At 41.8% G+C, this 25,968-nt stretch overlaps 2 protein-coding genes across 2 annotated transcripts; one reads left to right on the top strand and one right to left on the bottom strand.

Annotated features, from left to right (window-relative positions):
* The first annotated feature begins 581 nt into the window (after positions 1–581).
* On the top strand, positions 582–13,583 carry cog4 (component of oligomeric golgi complex 4). Its single transcript, XM_085762303.1, has 19 exons — positions 582–751; positions 1,872–1,954; positions 2,089–2,203; positions 2,576–2,750; positions 3,095–3,288; positions 4,093–4,198; positions 4,307–4,464; positions 5,912–5,970; positions 6,060–6,184; positions 6,513–6,631; positions 7,491–7,657; positions 8,440–8,605; positions 10,488–10,550; positions 10,685–10,798; positions 11,155–11,247; positions 11,331–11,414; positions 11,509–11,610; positions 11,960–12,088; positions 12,751–13,583. Exons 1-19 carry the CDS (start codon positions 599–601, stop codon positions 12,883–12,885), a joined length of 2,340 nt encoding a protein of 779 aa, XP_085618429.1. The 5' UTR covers positions 582–598; the 3' UTR covers positions 12,886–13,583.
* Positions 13,584–14,968: 1,385 nt separating this feature from the next.
* On the bottom strand, positions 14,969–22,587 carry gnao1b (guanine nucleotide binding protein (G protein), alpha activating activity polypeptide O, b). Its single transcript, XM_085762294.1, has 8 exons — positions 22,303–22,587; positions 21,929–21,971; positions 18,910–19,051; positions 18,493–18,653; positions 18,072–18,200; positions 17,822–17,951; positions 16,824–16,977; positions 14,969–16,079 (listed from the first exon to the last, which is right to left on the bottom strand). Exons 1-8 carry the CDS (start codon positions 22,418–22,420, stop codon positions 15,892–15,894), a joined length of 1,065 nt encoding a protein of 354 aa, XP_085618420.1. The 5' UTR covers positions 22,421–22,587; the 3' UTR covers positions 14,969–15,891.
* Positions 22,588–25,968: the final 3,381 nt, after the last annotated feature.

Here is a 25,968-nt window from a genome sequence, read left to right as displayed (position 1 = left end):
TTAAGTGTTTTATTTCACACCAGTACACAGTAACCAGACAGAACAAACTCACACATCAACATACCAAGACAGCAACAACACAAAAAACAACAACACTTGGCCTGAAAGGGGGATGGACGAAGCATAGCTTTTAGATTTCCATCCCCATTTACACACTAAGACACCATCAAGACATACATAACAATTTGAAATACTTGTGAACCAACAGTGGACGCACTCACATTAGAAATTAATCTTATTGTAGACAGACAGTAGTTTTTTATATGAAAGAACTGCATCAATGTTTATATGGCGTTTTAAGTACCAAAACGTACTGCGCATGCTCATATATCGAGTATTTTTTTGCCCAGAGGTTTGACTTCTAAGGTACAGCATTTGCGCTGTCACCACCAGCCACATGTTGTAGTTTTTCCTTCTATGCTCGAAAACAATGTTTCACCCAAATTCACTAATATTAAAAGACAAAAAAAGATGCTAGTCCATATTACTCACGAGAAGCGCTTCCTGACAGACTAAACCGAGGGAGACAATCGCACCGGAAGACTCTGTTCCTCCCTCCTCCTTGACTCGTCAGTGACCGTTGTGTCGGTGGCGGAAGATGGCAGACACTGGACCCGTGGCAGCTCGGAGATGCGACTCGGGCTCGGCGGCGTCCTCCTCCTCCTCCTCCTCCGTCAGTATGGAGACCATCTCCGGCCTGACGGAGCTGGAGGACCTGGAGAGGGTTTACCAGCAGCTCTGCACCGAGGAGGTTCGTAGCAAGCGACTGTTAGCGGCGGTTTGTTTGTGGTGGTTGTGACTGACTGACTGACGTTTTAACACAAACGGTTACTCTCGCGATCATCTTGCCTCCACGTAAACACCCGGAAAACAACACGACTGAAAGAAAAACAAGTCATCTTCAACAAAAAATAGTGTTGAAAATGAGAGATAAACAACTAAGCTAACGATTTGTCTTTGTAGGTAAGGTCTAGATTACTGTTCACTGTCCCGAAGGCAATGCGGAAACTAGGAGTGACATCAAATTGCCTGGGTGCAAAATATCCCACAACACCTGTCAAATACAAAGCAGTGTAGAGCAGGATATAGGATGATGTAGCTCTTCTTTGAGTGTAAATCTGTCCTTTTTAGGATTAAATACAGTTTTTATTTTGTTAAGGAAATATTTGACAGCAAAATAGTGGAGGGATACATAGGCTAACAGATATTATTCAGGCACCGGTTTACTTTGCTGAAGTACATCCAGTTCACACCACTTCATCCTTCTTTATTTGACTTTATTTACCTGACAGCTTTGTTTATTAATTAGTTTGCATATAGCACAAACACACATGAAAATCTTACAGAAAAGTAGGTATAGTCAGATGAGAGGCAATTCATAAGTCAAGTCAAGTAATCATGGTTCTCAGATGTGAGGATTTGCTGTTTTTCCTTTTAATAACTTACATGTATCTTGGACAGACAACTGGTAACTGTAGTAACAGCTTCTCGTTATTTTAAAACATCTTTTTGAAAACCAAATAATAACCTGGGTAATGAAGAAAATAATAATTATTAGCAGTCATGTGTAAAATGGTAAACGGTGCGCTCCACTTCACCTAACTGCAACAGTAAAATGCTCACATTTGAGTAATGAGTAATAATGAAAACCACATAATAGTTCAGCACTCGTAGGGACATTTTTTCAGGTTTACTCTTAGTGTTGATACAGTTTCCTTATCATAATAATTAACTGGTTGCGTAATATTTTAGAGAGATATAGAGATTTATCAGTTTTACTGCCAAGATTAGTTATTTTCCAGTTACATACAATATCTGTTTTAAAGGCTTTTTAAAGATGGATTTAATGTTTTGTTTTCTGCTCACAACAGAAAGAAGTGGAAGCTGAGCTGGACAGACTGGTGGGGCAGGAGGGGACCATTCACACAAAGATGCTGGCACTGCAGAGGATGGGGTACAGTTTGTCCAGACACAATGAATGATGATGATGATGATGGTCTGATTTGGGGTTAAACTCTTTCTTTAAACAATCTTTACAAATGGTTTGTGTTGAGTTGTGCCAAATGTGTGTGACTCTTTGCTCCTCAGGCCCAACCTACAGCTGATTGGAGGAGACGCCAGTCAGCTGTCGGGCATGATCACGTTTACCTGCAGCCTGGCTGAAAACGTGAGCCGCAAAGTCAGACAGCTAGACCTGGCAAAGGTAAAAACACACACTCATTATGTTAAATCACTTTTTTTCACTAACAGAGGAGAGTTTACTTCACTATGTGGACTGATAGAAGTGATGGTGACATTCACTTCTTTTATATGGTATACCTTCATTGATCTACACCACTCTAAAACAGTTTCCTACTTGATGTCTCATTTATTGAAACACTGTCACATTAATCTGCGTAATAAACTGTATAATGCAGTCCTGTGCAATGTTTTGATTTTTTCAAGCAGCTGCTGATACAACACCACAAACTACAACCTTACAAATGATCCTAGATTGTAAAAATAAAATGTTTTAAAACAGTTTCAAAAGGAAGGACATATTGAACCACATGTTTTATTTTTGTTTTTTTTGCAGACCCGACTGTATAACGTCATCCAGCGCGCTGACGATATCCTCGATCTGAAGTTCTGCACGGACGGCGTGCAGACAGCCCTGCGAAACGAAGATTTTGAACAGGCTGCTGCTCACATCCATCGATACCTTTCTCTGGACCAGTCAGTTATTGAGCTGAGCAGGCAGGGAGAAGAAAGTACGAAGCCCCTACCTTCCTGTCAAAGCGCATTGCTCGGTGTACGCTCTTACTCTGCAGTGTAGAAGTGTCACAGTCGTGTTTGGTTTTCAATGTTTTTATTTGATTTTCACTTTGAATTTGTCAGCTCTTGGTCTGGTTGTGGAAGTTGATAGAAAGAAAATAATGTGACCAGACTTTCTTATTGGCCAAAACAATCCACCAAAGACATTATCATAATGAATATGAGCCTGTTAACTTGTTTCACTGCACAGTACGTGTTCCTGTGAATGTATTCCTGTGCTTGTGCATGTTTCGCCACGACTAGATGGATATCATAATAACACTGTGTGATGTCTGCACAGGCAGTGCCGTGGACGCCAGTTTGGTCATGCTGCAGGAGGCCGAGCAGAAACTGAAGGTTATCGTTGCTGAGAAGCTCGACGAAGCCGTGGCTGCAGTCGACCTCGCCCAGGTGGAAAGGTTTTTCAAGATCTTCCCTCTGTTGGGCCTCCACCAGCAGGGACTCGCACGCTTCGGTCAATATCTCTGCAGCCAGGTCAGTAGTAAACTGCACAAGACGTTGGGAGGGTTTATGGTGAGACGGTTGCCAGTTATAATTCGTTTCTGTTCTTTCTGCTCTCCTGTTACCACTTAGGTTTTATGTAAACTTGTTTGTTTGTTTGTTTTTTATTATGTATTTTAAAAAAACAAAAAACTAAAGTAATGAAAATTCTGTTGAAATTCAGGCCATGGGTAAATGTTTTTGTATGCAGCAGCAGGGCTTTTTCATTTTATCATGAATCATTTATTGAGTGAGAAGAGAGTTGTATTCCCTGGTTGCTTAAATGAAGACGAAGTAGAGATACTGGATTTGCTTGTAAAATGTGTGCATCCCTCACTGTCTATTATTGCTTGTAAATTTAAGATTACAATTTCCAGTTTATGATGGATATTTATGGTGTTTTTTATTTATTTAAAAAAAAAATTGGGGGGAGGGATTTTTGCTTTTAATTGACAGGACAGTAGAGAAAGACATGAAGAGAGAGGGGGAATGACACGTAGCATAGGGCACACTGGGGGATTCGAACCAGGGCCAACTGTGATGAGGACTGCAGCCTCTGTATATAAACATATAGCCTCTGCATTTTGTATTTCAAGGGTCAGCTAAATGCTGAAATTTGTTAATATTCTCATCTTGTATCTATCTGGTCTTTAAATATCACAAGAAAGCGCTTTGTTTTGGTCTTAACAAAGATATGAAGAATAAATCGTTGTTTTTTTATTCAGATACAGTCACTGACATGTTACACTACAGTATCAGTTATTTTTCTGTCTCTGTTCTTCACACTCGCTCACACAGCTTGCCTCCAAAGCGGAGGAGAACCTGATTTTAGCTACAGGAGGAGACCTGGGTGAGAAGAGAGCACCGATGATATTTGCTGACACACTAACGCTGCTGCTGGAAGGTGAGAGCACAAGACCGTTACTGTCACTTACTGTGTGTCTGCAGCTCTACATTTTGTTTTCCTGGTGTTGTTTAGATGTCACTAATACACCGCTAATTGTGTTTACAGGTATCGCCCGTGTCGTAGAGACGCATCAGCCTATAGTCGAGACGTATTACGGCCCCGGTCATCTGTACACGCTCATCACTCATCTGCAGCAGGAATGTGACCGACAGACCCAGAAAATAGTCGACAAGTTCATCCAGCAGAGAGGATACCACAACAAGGTACGAATTACAAACACAACCTGGTCTAAAGATAAAAGGAAATCTAGTGTATTATATCCAATCCAATCCACTTTGTTTATATAGCACGTTTAGATACAGATACAAAACAGTAAAATAAATAAAGTTAAAGGTAAAATACAGTGAATTTAAAGCATATAAAAGCACTAAGAAACACATAAGATCAGATAAAACACTAAGAAATATAAAAATACAATAGAAGACAAACAGACAGACCACACAGCTCTCATGCTGTATTAAAAGCCAAGGAGTAAAAATTAGTTTTAAGACGTATTAAATGAGTGTTACTGGTTTGAATTTGTGTTTTTACTGCTTCCACACTTGGACCAGTGTTAATTTATAGTGTTAGAGATATCGCCATGAGCCTGCTGAACTAAAATCTCCCAAAAAGCAGCTTTTAATTGCACAAACAGCAAAGTGATCTGCAGTTAGTCATTTAATAAGTTTTAGAGTTCAAATGGCAAATTCCTATTTTAAGGTCAGATTAAATGCTGTGTGTTCTTGCTCCATTTTAACAGTCAGAAAATGTTTGTGACGTTGATGTGCTTTTGTCTGCAGCTAATTTTGGACTGGCTAGGGATTTAAATCACATCAACAAGTCACAGAGTTTCCAATAACCCGCACGTTCTTGTCTGAAGTAAGATTTATATCTGCATCCTGTTATAAGGGTCAATGACTTAATGCAAGTCAAATCTTACTATATATACTGTATAGGAAAATAAATCTGAAGCTCAAATGTGGAATAAATATAAATAATCTTTGCAATGCAACACTATGTTTCTTGACAGTTTTTACTTAATCTGAAACATTATTTTGAAGAAAGCGATGTTTTTAGGATATGTCCTGCTCAGTATTGTCAAAATAGATTAAAATTGAAATATAGAAATACAGCAAAAATCTATTTCAATTTAATGTTTTCAGAAGAAAATATACATTTTTAACATTAAACTGTAGGTGGATAATTACTATTTATCATTATTTTGTGGTTACACCATTTAATATTTTCAGGGAATTCATACCATTCATACTCATACCTTGCAAACCTTCATCAAAGGAGGGGAACCACTGTGTCTGCTTTTAATTTATGATTGGGTAATGGCCTATTGTTGAAGCTTGAGGATTTGTTTTTATGTAGCAAAACAATCTCTCTTTAATCCATCAAGTAGAGATGACACCCCTCTCCCCCCTCCCACCACCTGTCTGTTTCCAGCTGCCAGGTGAGGAGGCAGCTGGAGAGTCTGCGGGCCGCAGTCCTGATGGTTTGTGTTAACCACCTGTCTGTGGCTCTGCAGCGCCTCTTTAATCTGAGCCCGAGTCGCTCGTCCACACACGAGGAGCTGAGGACCCTGAGCTGCAGGACATGATTGTTTTTACTGTCGACCTGCTCTCGCTCTGACCTCTGACCTCTGACCTCTGGTCCGTCCTGTAGTTTCAGATCGTTCAGGGCAGCATGATGAAGAGCGTGCCAGGGGAGCGGATTGAGCCCAGGTATTTTTTTCATCAACATGCTGCGTTCCCCTCTGTTTTTGTTTGTACTGTATCGGTATTTACACTTCTGTTTTTTTTTACACGAACAGGGAACTGGATCCTGTTTTGGCAGAAGTGACCCTGATGAACGCTCGCTCCGAGCTCTACCTGCGCTTCCTACGCCGTCGCATGATGGCCGACTTTGAAGTTGGAGACGCTCAGAGCATCACGCAGGGTACGTTTTTTATATAAACATGTGATGAAGTACACAAAGATGCTTTTTTGACAGATGGCGCTGGAATAGGAATAGGAATTTATTTATTTAAAACAGGGACAATGCACAAAAACCTGGAGCCAGGTTGTAGCAACATTTGCTAATTTCCACCTGTAGTCCCTGGACAGGTAAGAACAGATAAGGAGATAACAATATTAAGTTCATTAAATATATGACAGATAAAAGTGATATGATGACCATAATATTTTAAAAATAGGCTAAATAAACTAGCAAAAACGGGGAACAAGAGCACCAAAAGGCCTATCTGATTGTTGTCCTATATTTTTAGAGCATCAGCAGAACGTGGAGAAGCTGCTGAAACACTGTCTGCTGAGCACGACCATGCAGGAGCTGATTGGTTACTACATTCCCATGGAGGAATACTACATGAGGGAGTCCGTCAACAAGGTAAATAACTTCTCTTCACATTTCTATAATTTAGTATTTGATAAAATAACACATCAGATTCTGTTCACAGTTGTTTGGGGAATTACTGCTCCACATTTGGAAATAAGTGTTGATAAATCTTTTAGTGGCTCCAGTGGGTTCTGCACAAAACTTTGAAATTTGCTGCTACAGTAGTAACACTCCAGTTGATGGGGACTGAGTTGCATTGTGGGTAATGTAGGCACTAGGTTTTGTTTTTTTAAAGTGTATTTTTTGGGCTTTTTGCCTTTAATTGATGAAGTAGTTTAGAGAGACAGGAAATGGGGAGGCAAAGAGAGGGGGAATGACATACAGCAAAGGGCCACCTGATACAGGATTCGAACTAGGGCCGGCTGCAGCGAGGACTGTAGCCTCTGCATATGGGGCGCCAGCTCAACCCACTGAGCCATGCGGCGCCCCAGGCATAATGTATTAGAGGAAAATAAGGAAGGATGCATATGAATATGAATCTTTTTCCTTTAATGTTCATAGAGAGGACTAATTTAGGAGTTGTTTACTAATGCAAATATAGGGATGTATATATTTTAGATATAGATATAGATATATTATCCTCCAATAAATGTGGAAAAACTAGTGCAAATATAAAGCTCTGTGAGTAAATGAGAATATACACTTGATAAATACCAGGTTTGACAGAGAAATAACCATGTGATCCTTGTAAAAACTAATTTTAACACAGAGATAACAGCTAAAAATAGTTGCAATATTATGAATGAAGTCCATTGATTGTTGTATATCCCACGTTAGATGTAATGCTCACTTATCAGAATGTATCGAAGTATTCATTATAATGAAATAATAATATTTTATTCATCCCCAGGCTGTAGCCATGGACACATATGAGAAGGGTCAGCTGACCTCCAGCATGGTGGACGATTGTTTCTACATTGTGAAGAAGTGCATCAGCAGAGCGTTGTCCAGCTCCAGCATCGACTGCCTGTGTGCCATGATCAACCACGCCAACTCTGTGCTGGAGTCGGACTTCAGGTGTCGCTGTCACTGTCCTGTTGACGTATTTAGTAGTAGAGTATTGGCGGCACATTGAGGAAAAAAATGTTTTCACAGACTTTGAGAATAAAGTCATAACATTATGAGAAAAAAGTGGCAATTTTATGAAGTAAAAAAGTCGTAAATTTATTAGAAAAAAGTCGAAATTGTACCATTAAGCGGATACACTAGGGCCTGTTCTGGTTCTGAGGTAAATTCATGCAAAACCGCTGATGCGCGTTCCCGTCGGGGGCAGTTTTCCAGCAAGCAGTCTCTGCATTTACCTCTAAAACAACTGTGTCTGGTAGCGTTCTGTTATTATCTCATAGTGTGGTGAATGTGCAGGTCACAACTTGTCCATGAGAGCGTTTTGGAGTTGTTGGATTGTGTATTTGATGAGTTTGATGAGGGAAACCAAGAAATCCCATGAGCCTCCGTAGCGTAGCTCTGAGCAGCTCACGGCTCTGCTCCACCGTTCTAAAAACAGCTTGCACCGACAAATAAAGGTAACAAACCTGTTATGACTATAGGGATTATGGCAGTGGACCACTTTGCCAAAATGTTGAACTATCCCTTTAACAACTTTCCTCCTCTAAAACAACAGGTTAAAATATTATGATTTTTTTTCCCGTAAAACTATGACTTTATACTCGAAGTCTGTGAAAAAAAAAGTTTTTGTCAATGTGGCCCTAATACTCGGTCGTACATATTCGATCTTTTTTATTTATTTTATTTTATTTTTTACATCTCATGCATGTAAACGTCTCTTCCGTCCGTGTCAGGGAGGTGTTGTACAACAAGCTGCGTCAGGGCTTCCCAGCGACGACGCTCCAGGACATCCAGCGTGGCGTCAGCAGCGCGGTCAGTCTGATGCAGAGCAGCTTACAACAGGGCAAGTTCAACACGCTGGGCATCGAGAGCGCCGAACACGCCAAGGCTGCGTTTCTGGTAAGATGCACGCACAGTTACACACACAACATATACACACACACACTTGAACCTCCATGTTACGATGTTGTAAAGACAAACAGCAGCGATTCAAGGCTTCTGGACACAACTATTGTTTTATTAGAGCTAAACTTTGATTTTATGTCGTATCGCCACTTTTTATTCCTTTGAATTATTTATATATTACACTTATATTTGATTTTATCTATTTATTTTTATTTTATTTTATGCCATTTACATATTTTATCTTAGTTTTTATCCACTCTCAAGTGTTTTCCCCACTGCAAAGTACAAATTGTCGAGGGTAAGATAGCGTTTCCTCAGTGTTTTAATGTTTGGGTGTGTGTGTATGTCAATGAGTGTAAATGTCCTCTCTGTTTTTATTATTTTTTATCATGTAAAACACTTTGAGCTGCTTCCTGTATGAAAAGTGCTCTACAAATAAAGTTTGATAGATTGATTGAACTAAAAAAAAAAAAACATACTGTAAACTGTGTAGGGTCATTAGGTCTGATAGTTGTCATGGTTTTTTGTTGCATCATTTCAGCTCCGAAGACTTTGTCAAGCACATAAAATGTTTTTTATTACCTTCTACACTGTTCATAAATCAACAGTGACATGTTCAGGAACCATTGGAAAAACTAAAATGCCTACCAAAGTCTTGAACAGCAGGAATCCCTCATTCACCGCGGTCTGTGCTGTGATGTTTCACTCAGAGTTTGACAGACAGCAGTGTGTCAAAATGTGTTAACGCGGGCTCTTCTCTGGACCGTGCTTCTTCAGCTCTCAGGTTTTCACGTAGGGTTTGTTCAAGGCGCAGCAGGAATTTAAGTGAGGGATAAAATGCATGAATGACCTGCCTCTAATTTAAGTAACCAAAGTAGCGCTTTAATTTTTAAAGTGGCTCTCAGCTGAAGGAAGCACTACTTCAAAAACCTTTTAACCTGTTTGTCAAAAGATAAAGTGAAATCAAGACACGCTCAAAAGTCAGATTTACCTTCTCAAAACCAGGATTATATTTTACACAAACCTCCGACTTCATTGAGTCTCCAGAGACCTTTAGCAATTAGTCTTCCTCTGTTACCCAGGTTTGACGAGAGGCAGCTTCTTTGTGACAGAGAAAACAATATCGCAGCTGAAAATGTCCAACATGCCTCTTTTTAGATTCAAGTTTATTTAGTTTAGGATCCGATGACTCTTTTATTTCAGTGGAGCAGTGGAGCAGGGGACAACCTGAAGCCAGAAAAGCTTGAACATCTTCTTTACAAAGAGTTCATAATGCAGTTTTTGAGATTATTGAACCAGTTCATGTTTTGTTTGGACCGTCAGAAATGTGTGAATAAGTGAGTCGACATTTAGCCTTAAATTAAATTACTAGGATATATCCAAGATAATCCTACGCAGTTTGCTACTGATTATGAAGGAAATGAGTCGTAGTTGCTACAATTATTAACATCTTACTCATTTTATTCAAGATTTTAAATATGGGACGTGTAAAACAAGCATTACCGTTATTAATGCAGAGTGAGTGGCTTCTAGGGCAGAGGGCATAAATATTTTAAAGACGAAACTAAATTACCAGTGGAGATGGGAGTTGTAGAAATAGGACAAGATTTCTGTGTTGCTGCTGCTGCTGCTGAAAATCATGGCGGCGGTGGGGAGTCAGTTGCATCAGTCTCAGCGTCCCAGCCAGTTCTCCGCCGCTATAAAAAGTCTAAAATCTTTCCACTGATAATTGCAGCCAGGCAGAGAATATCGCTAATTACTGGGATGAACTGTGAGGTTGCATCAGTTTTCTTATCCTCGAGCCGAAAGCAGATTTTAATCCAATGAAACTGTCTGTAAGAATTCATTCACGCAGTTTTTTTTCCTTCTGTTTTAGGTGACTCTGAACAACGTGGAGGTGTGTAGTGAGAATATCACAACTCTAAAGAGAAATCTGGAGGTGAGTCTCACACCTATACCAACACTCGGCCTCTTTTTTTTTTTTTTTTAATCCATTACATCTTTTGTAGTTCATATCTCATTGCAAAGGAACTTACTTTTTATTTATCTGTTTGTTTTGTTTTCTCTCTGTAGAACGACTGCTCCAAGTTGTTCAGTCAGGGCGGCGGCTCCGGTGACCAGGCCAAGATAGAGAGCTGCTTGTCCGACCTCGTCAATACATCCACAAAATTCAAGGATCTTTTACAGGTTGGACACAAACACACACAAAGAGAGCAATAGATGCTAAAAAAAAAAATGGGGGAAAATGTGTGCCGCCTCTCTAGCGTCACCTGTGGAGATAAATTTTAAGTTATTTGACATTTATTTACCAGGAAAGTCACAGGACAGGAGGAGGCACAGTTCCTCTTTGTTGGAGTCTGTTAATAATTATCGGCCTTCAGACAGTGATTCTGTTATTTTTTTCATTGGAAAAGGAAAAAAAAAAACATCTGAATTTTGTTTCCAATAATGTTTTCCCACTAAGCGCTTGTCGTAAATGTGCGTCTGCTCCACTCATGGCACGAAGACTGTGTTTGATTCTCTGACGTGGTTTTGTTCCCCAGGAGGGTCTGACCGAGTTGAACACAACGGCCGTAAAGCCTCAGGTCAAACCGTGGATCAGCAGCTTTCTGGCTATTTCACATAACATAGAGGAGGTAATGGTCCCAGAACAGCACACGGAAATAAACCAGAGGTCGATAAAACATCCGACTGTAACTCCTTTGTCTGCCCCCGACAGGAGGAGTTTAATGATTATGAAGCTAATGATCCGTGGGTGCAGCAGGTCATCGTTAACTTGGAGCAGCTCATGGCAGAGTTCAAGGTATCGTCATCTGTATTTGCAGAGCATATCGTCTTTCCTTTCTTGCTCTTTTTTTCTAATACCCTTTCCTCTTGTTGCTCCTCTGCTTCACCAGACGGCGCTCTCTCCCGTCATCTACGACACGCTGACCAGCCTGATGACCAGCCTGATATCCATCGAGATGGAGAAGACGGTGCTCAAATGCTCGTTCAGCAGGGTGAGGAGCTGAGCTCAGCCACAAGATGGCACCGAGCTCCCTGCGCATCATCACATCACATCACATCACTGACACACATGATGAAAAGCCTCCAGCCATGATTTATTAATGAGTCCAGGAAGGCCTGCAGAACAGAACAGGATGCTTTCCCTCTCAGCGCCGTAGCAGCAGCTCCTATTCTGAGCTGCGTGTTTCTGCAGAAAACCCTCAAATAGATTCTCCTCAAACGTCAACATGAAGTCTTGAATAAAACATTGCTGTGTGTACATCACACGTCACCATTTTCTTTTTCTCGTTGTCGCTGTTGTTGCTGTTGTTGTAATGAACCGTGTTGCCTGTTCTGTTGCAGCTCGGAGGGCTGCAGTTCGATAAAGAGCTTCGGTCTCTTGTGGCGTATCTCACCACCGTGACCACCTGGACCATCAGGGACAAGTTCGCTCGTCTCACACAGATGGCCACCATCCTCAACCTGGAGCGGGTAACTCAGAACATCTTATACCTTTTTTTCTTTTCTTTATGACAGTTTGAATCAGACGTACTCAATCACAGCTTTGCAATATCTTTGAATTTTTTTATTTAATACTATTTCATAGGTAAAAGGAAAGTCCGCACACCAACAACAGCTCCAGAGCAATAATTTATTATCACAGAAACAAGGGAGTAACGTTTCGGGTCAGAAACCATTCCTCAGACTAGTTTCTGGCCCGAAACGTTACTCCCTTGTTTCGGTGATAATACATTATTGCCCTGGAGCTGTTTCCTTTTTCCTATGATTTACTTTTGTTGTCCGGCCGCCCAGCGTTTAGACTTGGGGACGTGCATGCTTTTTCTATTGCTTAATACTATTTTATACCTGGATATGTTGCACACTTCCTGCTCCACTACGTCAATTCAAACATGTCTGTAATTACAGCTGTTGAAATATGGTGCATTTTTATAAAATATTACACTTAAACTCATATAAAAATGGCAAAATAGCTCCACAACCTCAGGTGCTGTTGGGATTTGTAGACACTGACCATCAAACAAATTAACAATCTTCAGCAGTAATTCAGGATAATTGTTTGTATAATGGTTTTTTTTTTCTGCTTGGTTTATTCCAGGTTGTTTTTCTCACTTGTACTTTTTCCGTTACTGCAGGTAACTGAGATCTTGGACTACTGGGGGCCAAACTCTGGTCCGCTGACGTGGCGGTTGACCCCGGCGGAGGTGCGTCAGGTCCTCGCGCTGCGCATCGACTTCAGGAGCGAAGACATCAAGAGGCTGAGACTGTAACTCATGAACTGTGGCGACGGACGGACGGACGGACGAGCGCTCCGGTTCTCAGTGACTGCCGTGCAGTAACCCACCTCATGATGCTTTTCGCTAAAGAGCTCTGCACAATCCAGGTTTAATCCATGTTCCTGTAAATGGACGTGGGCAGGGCAAAGGCAAATGGCCGGGGATTTCTTCTTCTTTTCTCTCTCTATCTATCTCTTTTTTTTTTTTTTGTCGGAAACAAAAAAAAAAATGCTTGTTTGCTCTTCCCGGAGATTTCAGCATCCAGAGTTTTCAGACTCGGCCTCCTGCTCCACCCCTAATGTCTAATGCCAGTGCAGCTTTTAAGCGCCACGGTTTGTGGTTACGTGACAGGAGCGAGCGACTAATTGACGAGTTCACGACTGTAAAAAAAAAAAAATATGAGAATCTTCTCTTGAATGTGTAATTAAACGTCTTTTAAGTGTTTAATCGTCTCGCAGTGGGAGTTGGAGCCTTTTTAACCTGTAACTGGCTCCGAGAAATCGAGGACACGCTGGGACCGAGGAGCGGAGCTGTGGGGCTGTCGGTGAAACAGAGCAGTAATGAACATCATACCCATTAAACTGACAGAAGCAGGTCAGACAGCTGATCCAGCCTAGTCATTCAATATATGAATAGCTCCTTGTCTGTGATGATGGAACACTTTTAACCTAATAAATTGAGAGCCGCTGTGCGACGCTCCTGATCCCTGCCATCCGCCACATTTCGCGAAGTGCTGGCCCCTATTGCCATGCAAGACCTGTTCCCAATCTTTAATACATATTCCTGACACTAAACACAAAGCTGTGCTCACCGGGCAGTGAAGCATTAAAAAACGGGTCCATTCTCATAATATTCAGCCTAATTTTCTGGTCTAACCTGAATTCTCTGCTCGGATAAAGCAGGTCAGTGTGTGTTTAAAGTTCTGCTGAGAGGACAACGCTGCAATTGTGTGGTTTTTTTTCTCTCTCTCTCTCTCTTTTTTTTCTTTTTTATATCAGCCAGCCAGCCAGCCAGCCGTCTCTTACCTTCTCCGGGCGCAATCAGACTCAGACCACGAAGACGGGGGGGAGTAGTTAGGAAAAGTGTGGCTTTAATGTAAACACAACATTCGATTGGCTCAGCACAAACATTCCACATGAGAGCAACCAATAAAACTACTGAATAGGATGGGGGGTGCAGCACAAAAACATTCACAGTAAAAAAAAAAATCTGGTATAATCATAATATATATATACAGTACGGTGCTTTTTTTTAAGGTGAAAATGGAGATAGGAGGATATGGGGGGGGGGGGGATATGAGGGGGGGTGGGGATGGGGAGGGGGATGAGGGGGGCTGATATGTGATGGGTAAGAAGAGTATACAGGGGTGGGAAGATGAATTTCTGGGTGCACAGGTGAAAATGGAGAGCTGTACTTTGTTTCTCTGTGAAAAGAGAAATGTGACAGACGGATGGGGAGGAGGAGGGGGGAGGATGGGAGGGGAGGGGAGGGGAGGGGAGGGGGGGATAATGGTTCCCTGTTTTCTGATCAGAGGAGAAGAGGGTGTGTAAAAACAAACCAACTCCCCACCACCACCACCACCCTCCCACCCACCCACCCACCCACCCGCTGCCTTTAAATAACATTGTTCTCCTCCTCGTGCAGTCTTTCTATTTCTACACAGATTCACATCGAAGGGTAAAAAGCACCACACAGAGAACAAGATGTCGTTGGAGAGCGGCTGCTTTTTGTTTTTTGTTTTTTTTTTATCTCTACCCTCTTTTGAACCGTAGACAGGTATCATGTGTCAAGTCTCCCCCCGCCCCCTTTCCCCCCCCCTCCCCAGTTTTCTCATGACAGGAAATAAATATGTGGCACGGGATTTTTTCAGGAGGTAGGAGGAGGCATGTAGGGCATGAGGGTTAAATAATTAAATCATTCGATGATCATAAAATGTTATATCTCTTACTTAAATAATATTAGTTGATAGAGTGAGCTATGATTTCTGATCCTAATCCCCTGTCGTTTTTTTCCGATCTGTCGTTCTCAGATGGTTGGCACCGATATGATTTTTTATTTATTTTTTTTCTATGTTGTGTTTTTTTTTTTTTTTTTTTTTTTTACTTTATTTGAGATATCATTGGCTGATAGGCGTTTTTTCCTCAGGGTACAGGAGGTGGCCGGTGGCAATGGGCGGCCAACTCTGAACAGAAGAATCGTCTCTTTCATAGTATTTTAAAGTAAAAGAGAAAGCGAGAGAGAGTGGAACAGACCTGCAGGCTACTCAGTCATGTGTGGGACCGAAGGAGAGGGGAGCTTTGTCCCTTCTGAAAGTTAAAATAGCCTCCTTCTTTCAAAACCATGACCCTGCCTCAGCCACGAGTACAGCACCTCCCCAACATCAAGAATCATCATCTCCACCTTCACACACACACAGCAGCTTCTTCAAACGGAGCACCAGAGGTTTGTATTCAGGACAGATTAGAAACGCCTCGAGACTTGCACATTTTTAAAAAAAATGTCACATAAAGAATGGGACAATATTCCACGTTGTGCTTAAAAATGACAGTGCACACTCCTCGTGATGTATTTCGGCCGGCGCTGAGGTTTTTATTTTTCTCCTTTTTTTTTTTTGCAAAACAAGACTCGAGCTGAATTAAAAAAAACCTCTGGTGCTGCCGCTTCTGTTTTTCTTCCCAATTGTTGACACATTCATCAACAATAACAACAAAACAAACAAAAAAAAAAAAGAATAAGAAGAAAAAATAAAATAAAAGAGAAACATTCAGCTCAAAAACACATTTTGATATGACAAAAAAAACTCGGGGGTTGTTATAGTACTGAAATCAAAATGAGAGGAAGGGAAGAAATCATGGCAATAATCCAGTGTGGTGTCTGACGGCAGCTCTTTGGGTCCATTTTGGACGTGTAGAATTACATATTTATGTGTTTAAGTATCATCAAAATTATCATTATTAACACCTCATACTCTCCATGACAACCTCTGTGCTTGGCCAGGCCTCAGTATAAGCCACACCCTCTAAGGTTGTTTGCAATAATGATGTCAGTGACGGCATCAAACACTACCTGGATGTTTCCTGTGTCTGTGGCACAGGTCAGGTGACAGTAGATCTCCTTGTTGGGAGAGCGGTTCTTACTCTCGAACTGAACCTGAATATGTGCAGTAGCATCGTCGTAAGTATTAGCACCTGCAGAGAAAAACAGAGAGGAAGAGGAAGAAGAGATGAGGCCATGAAGGAGGGATTGATCGTCGGCGTGTGGCTGTGTGTGTATGGCAAGCCGTTTTAACATTTAAAAGCCAGGCTGGATATGTGTTGCAGATATCTCAGTTTTGCCTAGTCTAAAAGAATATTTCCGATATCCGCAACTACATTCTTCCTATCCACAATTGTTATTTCAGATATCCACAACTACGTTCTTCCTAGGACAAATGACGTCACTTTTCTCATTCATGTGTATGGGGTTTGTCATTACAGATATCTATGATTCAGTTGCAGATATCCGCTATGTGAATTACGGATATCTGTAACTGAATCACGACTAGTACTAATTCCAGTTTGAGATATCTACAATTTGATTCTGACTAGTCACAATTCCAGTTCAAGATATCTTTAATTCACCTCAATTAAAGATATCTACATGTCCCTTTTCAGATATCTTAAATTAAGTTTTGACTAGGCGAAATGACGTTGTAGATATCTGTAAAGGCAAAAGTGACGTCATTTGTCCTAGGAAGAACGTAGTTGTGGATATCTGAAATGTACTTTTTGACTAGAGGCAAAACTGAATTACAGATATCGTGAATGAAAAATCCAACTATTCAAAATGTAGTTACGACAAGTCAGAAAGACGTTTCCGGATAGTCAATTAACTTAGCTTTTAAATGTTCAATCCGCTTGCCATAGTGTGTGTGCACGCAGCGACTCGCTCACCTGTGTATTCTGGAAAACAGATCGTCAGCGGCGACTTCTTGATCTTCTCAGCGAACAGATCCTTCTTGTTGAGGAAGAGGATGATGGAGGTGTCGATGAAGAACTTGTTGTTACAGATGGAGTCGAACAGCATGAGCGACTCATGCATGCGGTTCTGCAGGAAGAGAAACAATGAGGTTAGTGTTACAGCGATGGCAGACGGAGCTGTAGAGACGCCGCACAGCAGCTTTTTACAGCCGGACTGATGCAGCAACTGATACGGTGCGGTGCGGTTTTTGATGATGTGGCAGGTTTATCTGTCCAATGTTGGATTTTTATTTAACATCAGTGAGAAACAAAACAAATAAACAAAATCTGAGAGAGGGTTTTTCCTTTCAGCTCCTGACATAAAACACACAATGTAATGTATACGGCAGGAAAAGAAACTTTAAAATGACCAATAAATGAACTAGACTAAGTGCAGATCTCCACCGAGGCCAAAGTCAAACAGTCACACACCAGAAATGGTCTGTTTTCTCATCAGGAGAGAGACGTTGGCATCAGTTTCAATGAAAACGGTCAAATTAAGACAATTTAAAATTAAAAGTGAAACCCTAAGTCTGTGTCTTTAAATAAGAGATTGAATAACTACCTTTTGCAACACAAAAGCTATAAAGACGATAGATGTGTGCTCCAAATTCAATGTTTTCGTATCATCCTATCATCCTAATTATAGTATTTCTTTCTATGTTTTGCACCATCTTTATTTCATTTCCATTCTGTATCGGTCATACTCCAGGCCTTATATATATTTGCAATATACATTGTGTATATTTTGTTCTTTTCTATGATATCATTCTGTAATGTACCATTCTTCAGTACAAATAAAGTTAATTGACTAAAAAAATTTAAAAAAGACATTTTAAAATCGTTAGCCCGGTGTCGTTGAGGTCAAGCAGCTCGACCGCCGTGTGTGAAACATCACAAAAGTTTTTTAAAAAAAGTCGAGTCACACTTACAGTTGTTTCGTCTTCATGGAGCACCTGGTCGTATCCGCTCAGCGCCACGCAGAAGATAATGGCCGTCACATCTTCGAAGCAGTGGATCCACTTCTTCCTCTCTGACCTCTGACCTCCCACATCAAACAGCCTGGAGGCCGGGGGAGAAAAAGGAAAAAGCAACACAAAAAAAAGTCAGTTCACTGAATCTAATCTGAGACAAAAACATTAAACAAAATTAACAAAAGGGGACTCTCCACTCTCTTGCTACCTGAAATGTAGGTTTTTGAAGGTGAAGTGGGTTTCGACGATGCCGGTGGTCTTCACTCGGGTTCTCAGGATGTCCTGCTCTGTGGGCTGGTAGTCGGCCGCCCCGATCCGGTCTAGACTGTCCAGGTAGCTGGTGACAAACGGGAGGGAAGATCAATAACGTGTGTGCCGCTGTGGACTGGAAGGGAAGGTCGTTGTTGTTGTTGCTCTGGTTTTGTTTCTTGTTTCATTTAAACTTTTCATTGGCAGCCAGAGAGTCAAAGATGAAACAGGAGTTAGTTACCAATACAATTTTACAGTTCTTCTTACAGAGCAAAAATGAGAGACGAAAAGAAAACACAACAACTAAATAAACAAAAAAAACATTGTTCTTGTTCTTTTTTGTTTCTTATGATCGTATTTATTTTTGTTGCTCTACTCACTATTGAGCAGAGTCGTTGAGCTGGTATTCCCGGGCGCGGTTGAAACACTCCTGAGTCCCGGCGTCGGTCCATACGCGCTTCATAGCGGTGAGAAGCTCTGCAGAGTACGGCTCCGTGTCCTCCATACGACTGACCACATCACACACCAGCTTAGCATCCGCCTGGACAAAACACATTAAAGACAAGAGGTCACGGGGGTCGGAGTGGAGTTATATCTGTATGTTTGTTATCTGATGTAATGATGTTGTGGCTTTTTTCACTCAACAACTGAACATCTAAACCCACACAGATGTTGGGATTTATAGCAACGGGATCTTAAATTCTCCTGAAAACACATTTTAACCTCTAGTTTCTTTTGTTTTTTTGTTGAAGGTTGAGTTCAGGGGGATACATTAGAGTAAAAAAGATGAGACTAACTTTTCTATCCTTGTCTGCAAACTCGATGCCCAGCGAGTCCATGGCTCGGAGGATGGCCGCCAAGCTCTGGATGGTGTTGCTGTAGACCACGGGCTTATACTGCTTCACGTCATCCCCAGAAAAGCCATCTTCATGGATAATCCTGGCGAGCGCACACAGATATTAACACAAGCTCGGACAAAACAGGGAAAAAAAAAAAAAAAAAAAAGCACATATGTCCATATGTTCCTGAAGATCTAAACAATTCCCCTTTCAAAATAAAAGCCCCACATGTTTTTGATGGATCAGTGAGCTCTTGACACACACAACACATCCTTAAGTGCTCTCTCTCTCTCTCTCTCCTCTTCTTCCATCTCAGCCTAAAATGCATCTTAAAGTGTGTCAGTGTGTAATGGGACACAAATTGATCACGTTCTCAGTCTGTGATCTGTACTTGGACAGTAATGTGATATTTAGGCCATTTATAATTAATGACGGGCGATGGAGTGGAACCAGACAGAGCACTAATCAATCACACAACTACACAAGAGGACTCTACTGTTACATTGAGTACAACGCAGTTTAAACTCCTGATAATCTCTGCAACATTAATTATCCACCTGTGACCCCCCCTCTCCCCTCCCTCACACTGACCTCACGTGCACTAAAGAAAATCTACAGTCGTATCTTCCTGAATATAAACTTCACCAGCTTCTCTTTGCTTCCTTTCTCATCAATCAATCCCCAATTGATCAATGATTGATGAGGAAAATCAGTAAGGGATGCTGATTTTTTACCTCTTCCTCTCAGCGTTGGAGGATAAAAAGTTGTTTTATAGCCAAGGTCGACCACACTCAGGTGTCGGAGGAGTTCAAAAACGTACAGGTATCCGTTCAGTTCAAGAAAATCACCCAGTCGTCACGTTTAAGCAGCAAAAAGCAGCAAATATTTGGTATTTTTTTGCTTTAAAACAATTAAGAATTCAAGCAATTCTCTGTCAGTCAGTTAATCAATTGATCAACTCAGTGTAACTGTGACAAATGTTCAGGTTTTACCGCCTCCGCCGAACGTTTTCCTTGGGGGAACGCATGTAATTAGGGTAAATGATAAGTGAATGAGCCTCACAAGCCAAAAGACAGAGGTTTTAGATTAATAATACAGGTCAGGCTGCGACTAACACACAGCTACACGTTCATTATCGATTAATCTGAAGGTTATTTTCTCGATTAATCGTTTGCCCACCGTGACATTTCACAACAGACGTCATCAGAAACAGTAAATATCCACATTTAACGTGTGAGTTTCTGCCACTTCTGCTTAACAAACGGCTTCAACGATTAATAGATGATCAAGATAGTTGCAGATTAATTTTTAATTGCATGCACTTATCATCCCCGCCTCGGTCGGCTCCACATATACAGGACGGACGACGGACGACGGACGGACGTGCGGCGGTGGTGGTGGTGGATGAAAACTTCCCTGACCAATCAGAGTCTGAAAAGTGTTAAAAATAGACGCCCTGACATTTCTGCAGCTGCAACTGACGAGCATGGTTAAGTACCGAGTACTACACACACACACCCTCCGTCGGTGAAGTTGTCTCCTCCATCTTCTCCAGCTGATGTGATGCTGCGTTGATTATTACAGTTTCTTTTCTTTTATTTAAAATAGTTTTTCAGGTTCATTTTTTCCCTCTTTTTCACAACCACAATGCCACGAAACTCAGCCAGGACTGGATCAAACACATTAAACTCTGGACCAGCATGTGATGCTCTGATGATGATGATGATAATGATAATGATAATGATGATGATGAGAGACTAAATTTACCATCCAATATCTAAACTTTACGACCTGCAGTGTGTAGTAGTAGAAAAAAAACAAAAAAACAATCCATCTGCTCCTAAAACAAACCATGAGGAGTGTTTGTAAACACTAGCCTATATCTTGCAGGGCAAAGCCACTGAGTTATGGACAACCAGAGACCACGGGGAGGGTAATGAGGTGAAGGCAAGAAGACGAAGAGAAACAGCAGGAGGAGGAGGAGGAGGAAGAGGAAGAGGAAGAGGAGGAGGAGGAGGAGGCAGCAGCTATAGGGCGCAGTCGGTGCAGTGCAGGCCGGGGATGGATGGAGGCAGAAAGAGACACAGAGAGAGAGACAGAGGGATAGAGAGGGATAGAGATGCTTCCTAGGACAAAATATACAATGGACCTGGCTCCTTTCTGACTGAAACATCTAGAAACTTAACTAAGAGGTTTAGAGAAAACAACAACAGTGATTTAAAAAAAGAAAAGAAAAAAAAAACATCAAAGAGTGATTTAGCTTAGACAGAGGTGGGGGGGTGAGATGGGGGGTGAGGGGAGAGGGGGGGGTTTAGATGCGGTTTTAGAAGCCATATTTCTGCGTAAATCCGCTTTATAGGCAAAGTACTCCCGGCGATATCGGGCACTTAAAGCCATTAAGATTAAAAGCAGAGGTATTCACTAATGGAGCTGTAGTGACCTCACTGTAATTCACACAAACACAAACACACACACACAGAGAGAGAGAGAGAGAGAGAGAGAGAGAGAGAGAGAGAGAGAGAGGAACAACACCCACATATCCCCCAGTCGCACATTTTCCCTGTAGTCGAGTCAAACCCTCGTTAACCACATTTCAGCACCGGGGCATTGAACAGCGCCCTGGGACGCACCGGTGCGGCCTCCTCCCTCCCTCCCTGTCTCCCTCTCTCCGTCTCTCCCTCTCTCCCTCTCTCCGTCTCTCCCTCTCCCTCTCTGTCTCTGTCTGTCTGTCTGCTCGAGTCACCGGCACCTCCTCCTCCGGGGCTACGGCCTCTCGAAACATGGCGGCTCAACCAACCTGCCTTAGTAGCACAGATAAGGGAGGAGGGAGGAAGGAAGGAAGGAGGGAGGGAGGGAGGCGCAATCTGGGCCTTTTTTTTTTTTTTTCTTCTTCCCCTTGAACCGTGGTGGCTAGTGTGAGCGAGTAAATAAATGGTTGCAATAAGCAATAATAATAATAAAATAAAAAGACACTCACTTCATCTGTTTGACGATGGTGCTTTTGCCGGACTCTCCGCCGCCTGTATGGGGGGAGAAGGGGGGAGAGGGAGAGGGAGAGGGAGAAACGGAGAGGGCACAGTCAGTGAGTGAGTGAAGATAAGAGAGCCACCGACCGGCAGCAGCAGCAAGAAGAGAAATCAGTACCACGGAGAGCACCAAGCACCAAGCACCAGCAGCAGCAGCAGCGGCACCTCCGCCCCATGCAGCCAGTCAACCAGCCAGCGCCTCCATGAGCAGTATAGAGGCGCTGGAGCAGGAGGTGCAGGAGGAGGAGGTGCAGTAGGAGGAGGTGCAGCATGAAGCAAAGCAAAGCCAAGCCAAGCAAAAGGCTGTTCTGTTCTGTTCTCTTACCGAGCAGCAGCAGCTTGACGTCCTTGGCCGCCTCCTGCCCGTCCTCCTTCAGGTTCCTCTCGATGGCCTTGCTGCGGTCCAGAGCTGCGCGCTCCTCGGCGCTCAGGGTACATCCCATGTTTCCAGGCGGATGAACAATCCCGTCGTCGTCGCTCCGCTGCGCCCTGCTAGAGCTGCTAGAGCCGCTGCTGCTGCTGCTGCTGCTGCTGCTGCTGCTGCTGTCCGCCCGGTCGGTCGGTCTCGATCCCGGTCCCCTGCTACTGCTAGTGTCTTCTCTCTCTCTCCGTCCGACTCTCAATCAGCGCAGTGTGTGTGTGTGTGTGTGTGTGTGTGTGTGCGTCGCGGCGCAGCGCGGTCGGTCGGTCGGTCGGTGTCGGTGTGTGTGCGCTGCTGCTACAGCATTAGGCCCCACACCGGATTGAGGGCAGCACAAGAGCCGAGATCCAGAAGAGCCGCTCTTTCTTTTTCTCTCCGTGACTCTGATGAGTGCGAGTCTCTCTCTCTCTCTCTCTCTCTCTCTCTCTCTCTCTCTCTCTCTATCCGTCGTCCCCTCTCTTCTCAGAGCAGCAGAGGGGGTTGGGGGGGTGGGGTCGCTGTGCTGTGCTGTGCTGTGCTCGAGCCTACGGGGTTGGGGTTGTTGTTAGGTGGGGAGGGGGTGTCTCTCTCTCTATCTCTCTTCTCTTCTCTTCTCTTCTCTCTCTCTATCTCCTCTTCTCTTCTCTTCTACAGGGCGGCGCTGGTGATGATGATGATGACAGAAGCGGCGGCGGCGGCGGCGAGCGCGAGCGATTTCATCGTATGTGTTCACGCACGCAAGAAGAGGAGGAGGAGGAGGAGGCCCCGCGAGGAGGGGCGCGAGAGCACGAGGAGAGCGAGGCAGTGGAGTGAGTCCGTGTCCGCGCGAGACTCACTCACCTACCTACCGCAGACAATCTGGCTGACGTCAGAGCAGCCGGGGTTTAATCACGGCCTGTGAAACATTATTCACAGCGGAGAGAGACGCGACTTCACATGGGAGGAGGAGATGAAGATGTCCTCCTCCTCCTCCTCCTCCTCCTCCTCCTGTCAGCGCTCAGTGGCAGTCTGCTGCACAGCACAGTCATCTATAGAAACATTATTTATTTATATAATAGAGCCTATATAAGATGAATAGTATTTATAGGTAAATTTAGGCCATACAAGAGAAAAAAAAAACTAAAGATTTTATATAGGCTACACAGTTTTGGTTTAATTGCTACCTGTTTTAATGGAGTTATTTTTGGTCCACTCCTTTAGTATTTACATTTTATTCTACTTTAGAAAACACAGAAAGAGATAGCTAATAAACATTTTCCTTCACATTAATTACTTTTTATATATTTCAGAGAGCCTATATACAGGGGCGCCGCTAGGGATTTTGGGCCCCATTAAAAGAATCTTTACAGGGCCCCCAACACAGCGGTGAAATTTTTTGATGCTATTTTACATACAATTATGCATTTAAATGGTATTTTTGACTATCAGTCTGCTGTACACACCACAGATTTTCTCTTCTGTTCTTACTGCACGTCTTCTATCTAATTTTTAAAAAGGGTTTATGCTTTTTAAACCATATTTTTTGTAAGAATTAGTATCATGTGTGTATCTTCTCCTCTTTAGGAAATATTTGAGTTGCAGCATCGCTGTGGTCCATTTGATTGACATGATTGCAGCTGATCCAGTCGGACTGAACCATTTTACATAAATGTGGGGGCGTGGGGGGGGGTTGAAAGTTGAAAGTTGAAAGGACATTGAAAATAAAACATTTGTGATTATATGTTAGTTAATAACTTAGTGTCATTATTTTTTCTGTATTATCATTTCATCATCATTAGGGCCCCCTGAATCATGGGCCCCTAGAATCCATCTCCTTTACCCCCCCTTTTCGGCACCCCAGCCTATATAAGATGAATAGTATTTATAGGTAAATTTAGGCCATACAAGAGAAAAAAATACTAAAGATTTTATATAGGCTACACAGTTTTGGTTTAATTGCTACCTGTTTTAATGGAGTTATTTTTGGTCCACTCCTTTAGTATTTACATTTTATTCTACTTTAGAAAACACAGAAAGAGATAGCTAATAAACATTTTCCTTCACATTAATTACTTTTTATATATTTCAGAGAGCCTATATAAGATGAATAGTAGCCTATTTATAGGTAAATTTAGGCCATACAAGAGGGAAAAAAAAAACTAAAGATTTTATATAGGCTACACAGTTTTGGTTTAATTGCTACCTGTTTTAATGGAGTTATTTTTGGTCCACTCCTTTAGTATTTACCAGGGCCGTTGCTAGGAATTCCGGGTCCCCTTAAAGAATACTAAAGTGGGCCCCTCCCCCTAACTTTTCCTTTTTTTTTCTTAGACTACGTATGTATTATTGTTTTTTATTTAGCCTTCTTTGTTTTGATGCTAATGCAGCGTTACACTGCAAAAACTCAAGTATCTTAGCAAGAATATTTGTCTTATTTCTAGTCAAAATGTAATTTCTAGTCAAAACAAATCTCATTATACTTAAAATAAGACACATCATATTAAAAGTAGCTTGTTTTTATTCACTTTTTACTTCTTTCAAGCATATTTTCACTTGAAATAAGTAGAAAAAATCTGATAGTGGGGCAAGTTTTTCTTCCTTATTACAAGCACAAAAAACTTACTTTCACTGGCAGATTTTTCTATTTATTGTGAATTTAAGTGAAAATGATCTAAAAACAAGTTAATTTTTAGGTAATGAGTCTTATTTTAAGTGCAAAGAGATTAGTTTTGACTAGAAATGAGACATTTGGACAAGAAATAAGACAAATATTCTTAGAAAGATGTTGAGTTTTTACAGTGTACTATGAGTATTAGTCAGGGTCTTACGCAGAATAAATCAGTCATACAAAGATTAGACTACTGGGGTTTTTTATGGGCCCCACTGGGCGCTGGGCCCCTAGAGTTATCATCACCTTTCTCCCCTATACAACGGCCCTCGTATTTACATTTTATTCTACTTTCGAAAACACAGAAAGAGATAATAAACATTTTCCTTCACATTAATTACTTTTTATATATTTCAGAGTTCACATGTAGCTAATAGAAGAGTCCTAAATGCAGAGTAAATACATATCTGTAGCCTGCATGTTGTAGTTGTTTTGTTTTGATCCAGTAATCATCTCACCTCTGAACTGCTTTTCATGCCCAAATACAGCTGTAAAAAGAAAACAGGCAAACAAAAATATGATTTATCTATTGAGAATTTAGCAATCTTGCAGCCTATAATAGCCTGAAAACACAGAAAGAGATAATAAACATTTTCCTTCACCGTATTGTTAGTTTGATTAATGTAACAGTGATAGGATGTTAATTTAAGAGCAGTGTAAGTGGTATATTAGAGCCGTAAGTGGTATTAGAGCCATTCATTAATATCATTGAACTGGAGAATAACTGTTTAGATGAAGTTCATGATTTCATTAGACTGTTCAAATATTCATAGTTGTGATGAGCCACCTCCCCGGAAACGAGGACATAAAATGGGAGAGTGGGACAGGTGTCTCAGATGAGATGGGGGAAAGCCACAATGTTTTCAGACCGCTCTCTTTTACTTTTCTATTAATAATTGTAGGTCTTAAGTTGTGGACACTGCAAAAAGACACAAATAAAACTC

This window comes from Trachurus japonicus, chromosome 3 (genome assembly GCF_045865225.1).
Source record: "Trachurus japonicus isolate A0001 chromosome 3, Traja_1.0".
NCBI classification, from domain to species: domain Eukaryota; kingdom Metazoa; phylum Chordata; class Actinopteri; order Carangiformes; family Carangidae; genus Trachurus; species Trachurus japonicus.
The sequence above is the reverse complement of the archived record's forward strand: the minus strand, read 5'-3'. Positions and strand labels throughout refer to the sequence as shown.

Excerpts from the sequence above, each read along its gene's own strand:
- gnao1b (XM_085762294.1), bottom strand. The coding sequence starts at position 22,420 with ATGGGATGTACCCTGAGCGCCGAGGAGCGCGCAGCTCTGGACCGCAGC. Across the intron at positions 17,952-18,071 it reads TTCAAAAACCTACATTTCAG|GCTGTTTGATGTGGGAGGTC; the intron begins GTAGCAAGAGAG and ends CCCGGCCTCCAG. Across the intron at positions 16,978-17,821 it reads TCCATGAAGACGAAACAACT|AACCGCATGCATGAGTCGCT; the intron begins GTAAGTGTGACT and ends CTCTTCCTGCAG.
- cog4 (XM_085762303.1), top strand. The coding sequence starts at position 599 with ATGGCAGACACTGGACCCGTGGCAGCTCGGAGATGCGACTCGGGCTCG. Across the intron at positions 3,289-4,092 it reads GTCAATATCTCTGCAGCCAG|CTTGCCTCCAAAGCGGAGGA; the intron begins GTCAGTAGTAAA and ends TCGCTCACACAG. Across the intron at positions 5,971-6,059 it reads GGGGAGCGGATTGAGCCCAG|GGAACTGGATCCTGTTTTGG; the intron begins GTATTTTTTTCA and ends TTACACGAACAG.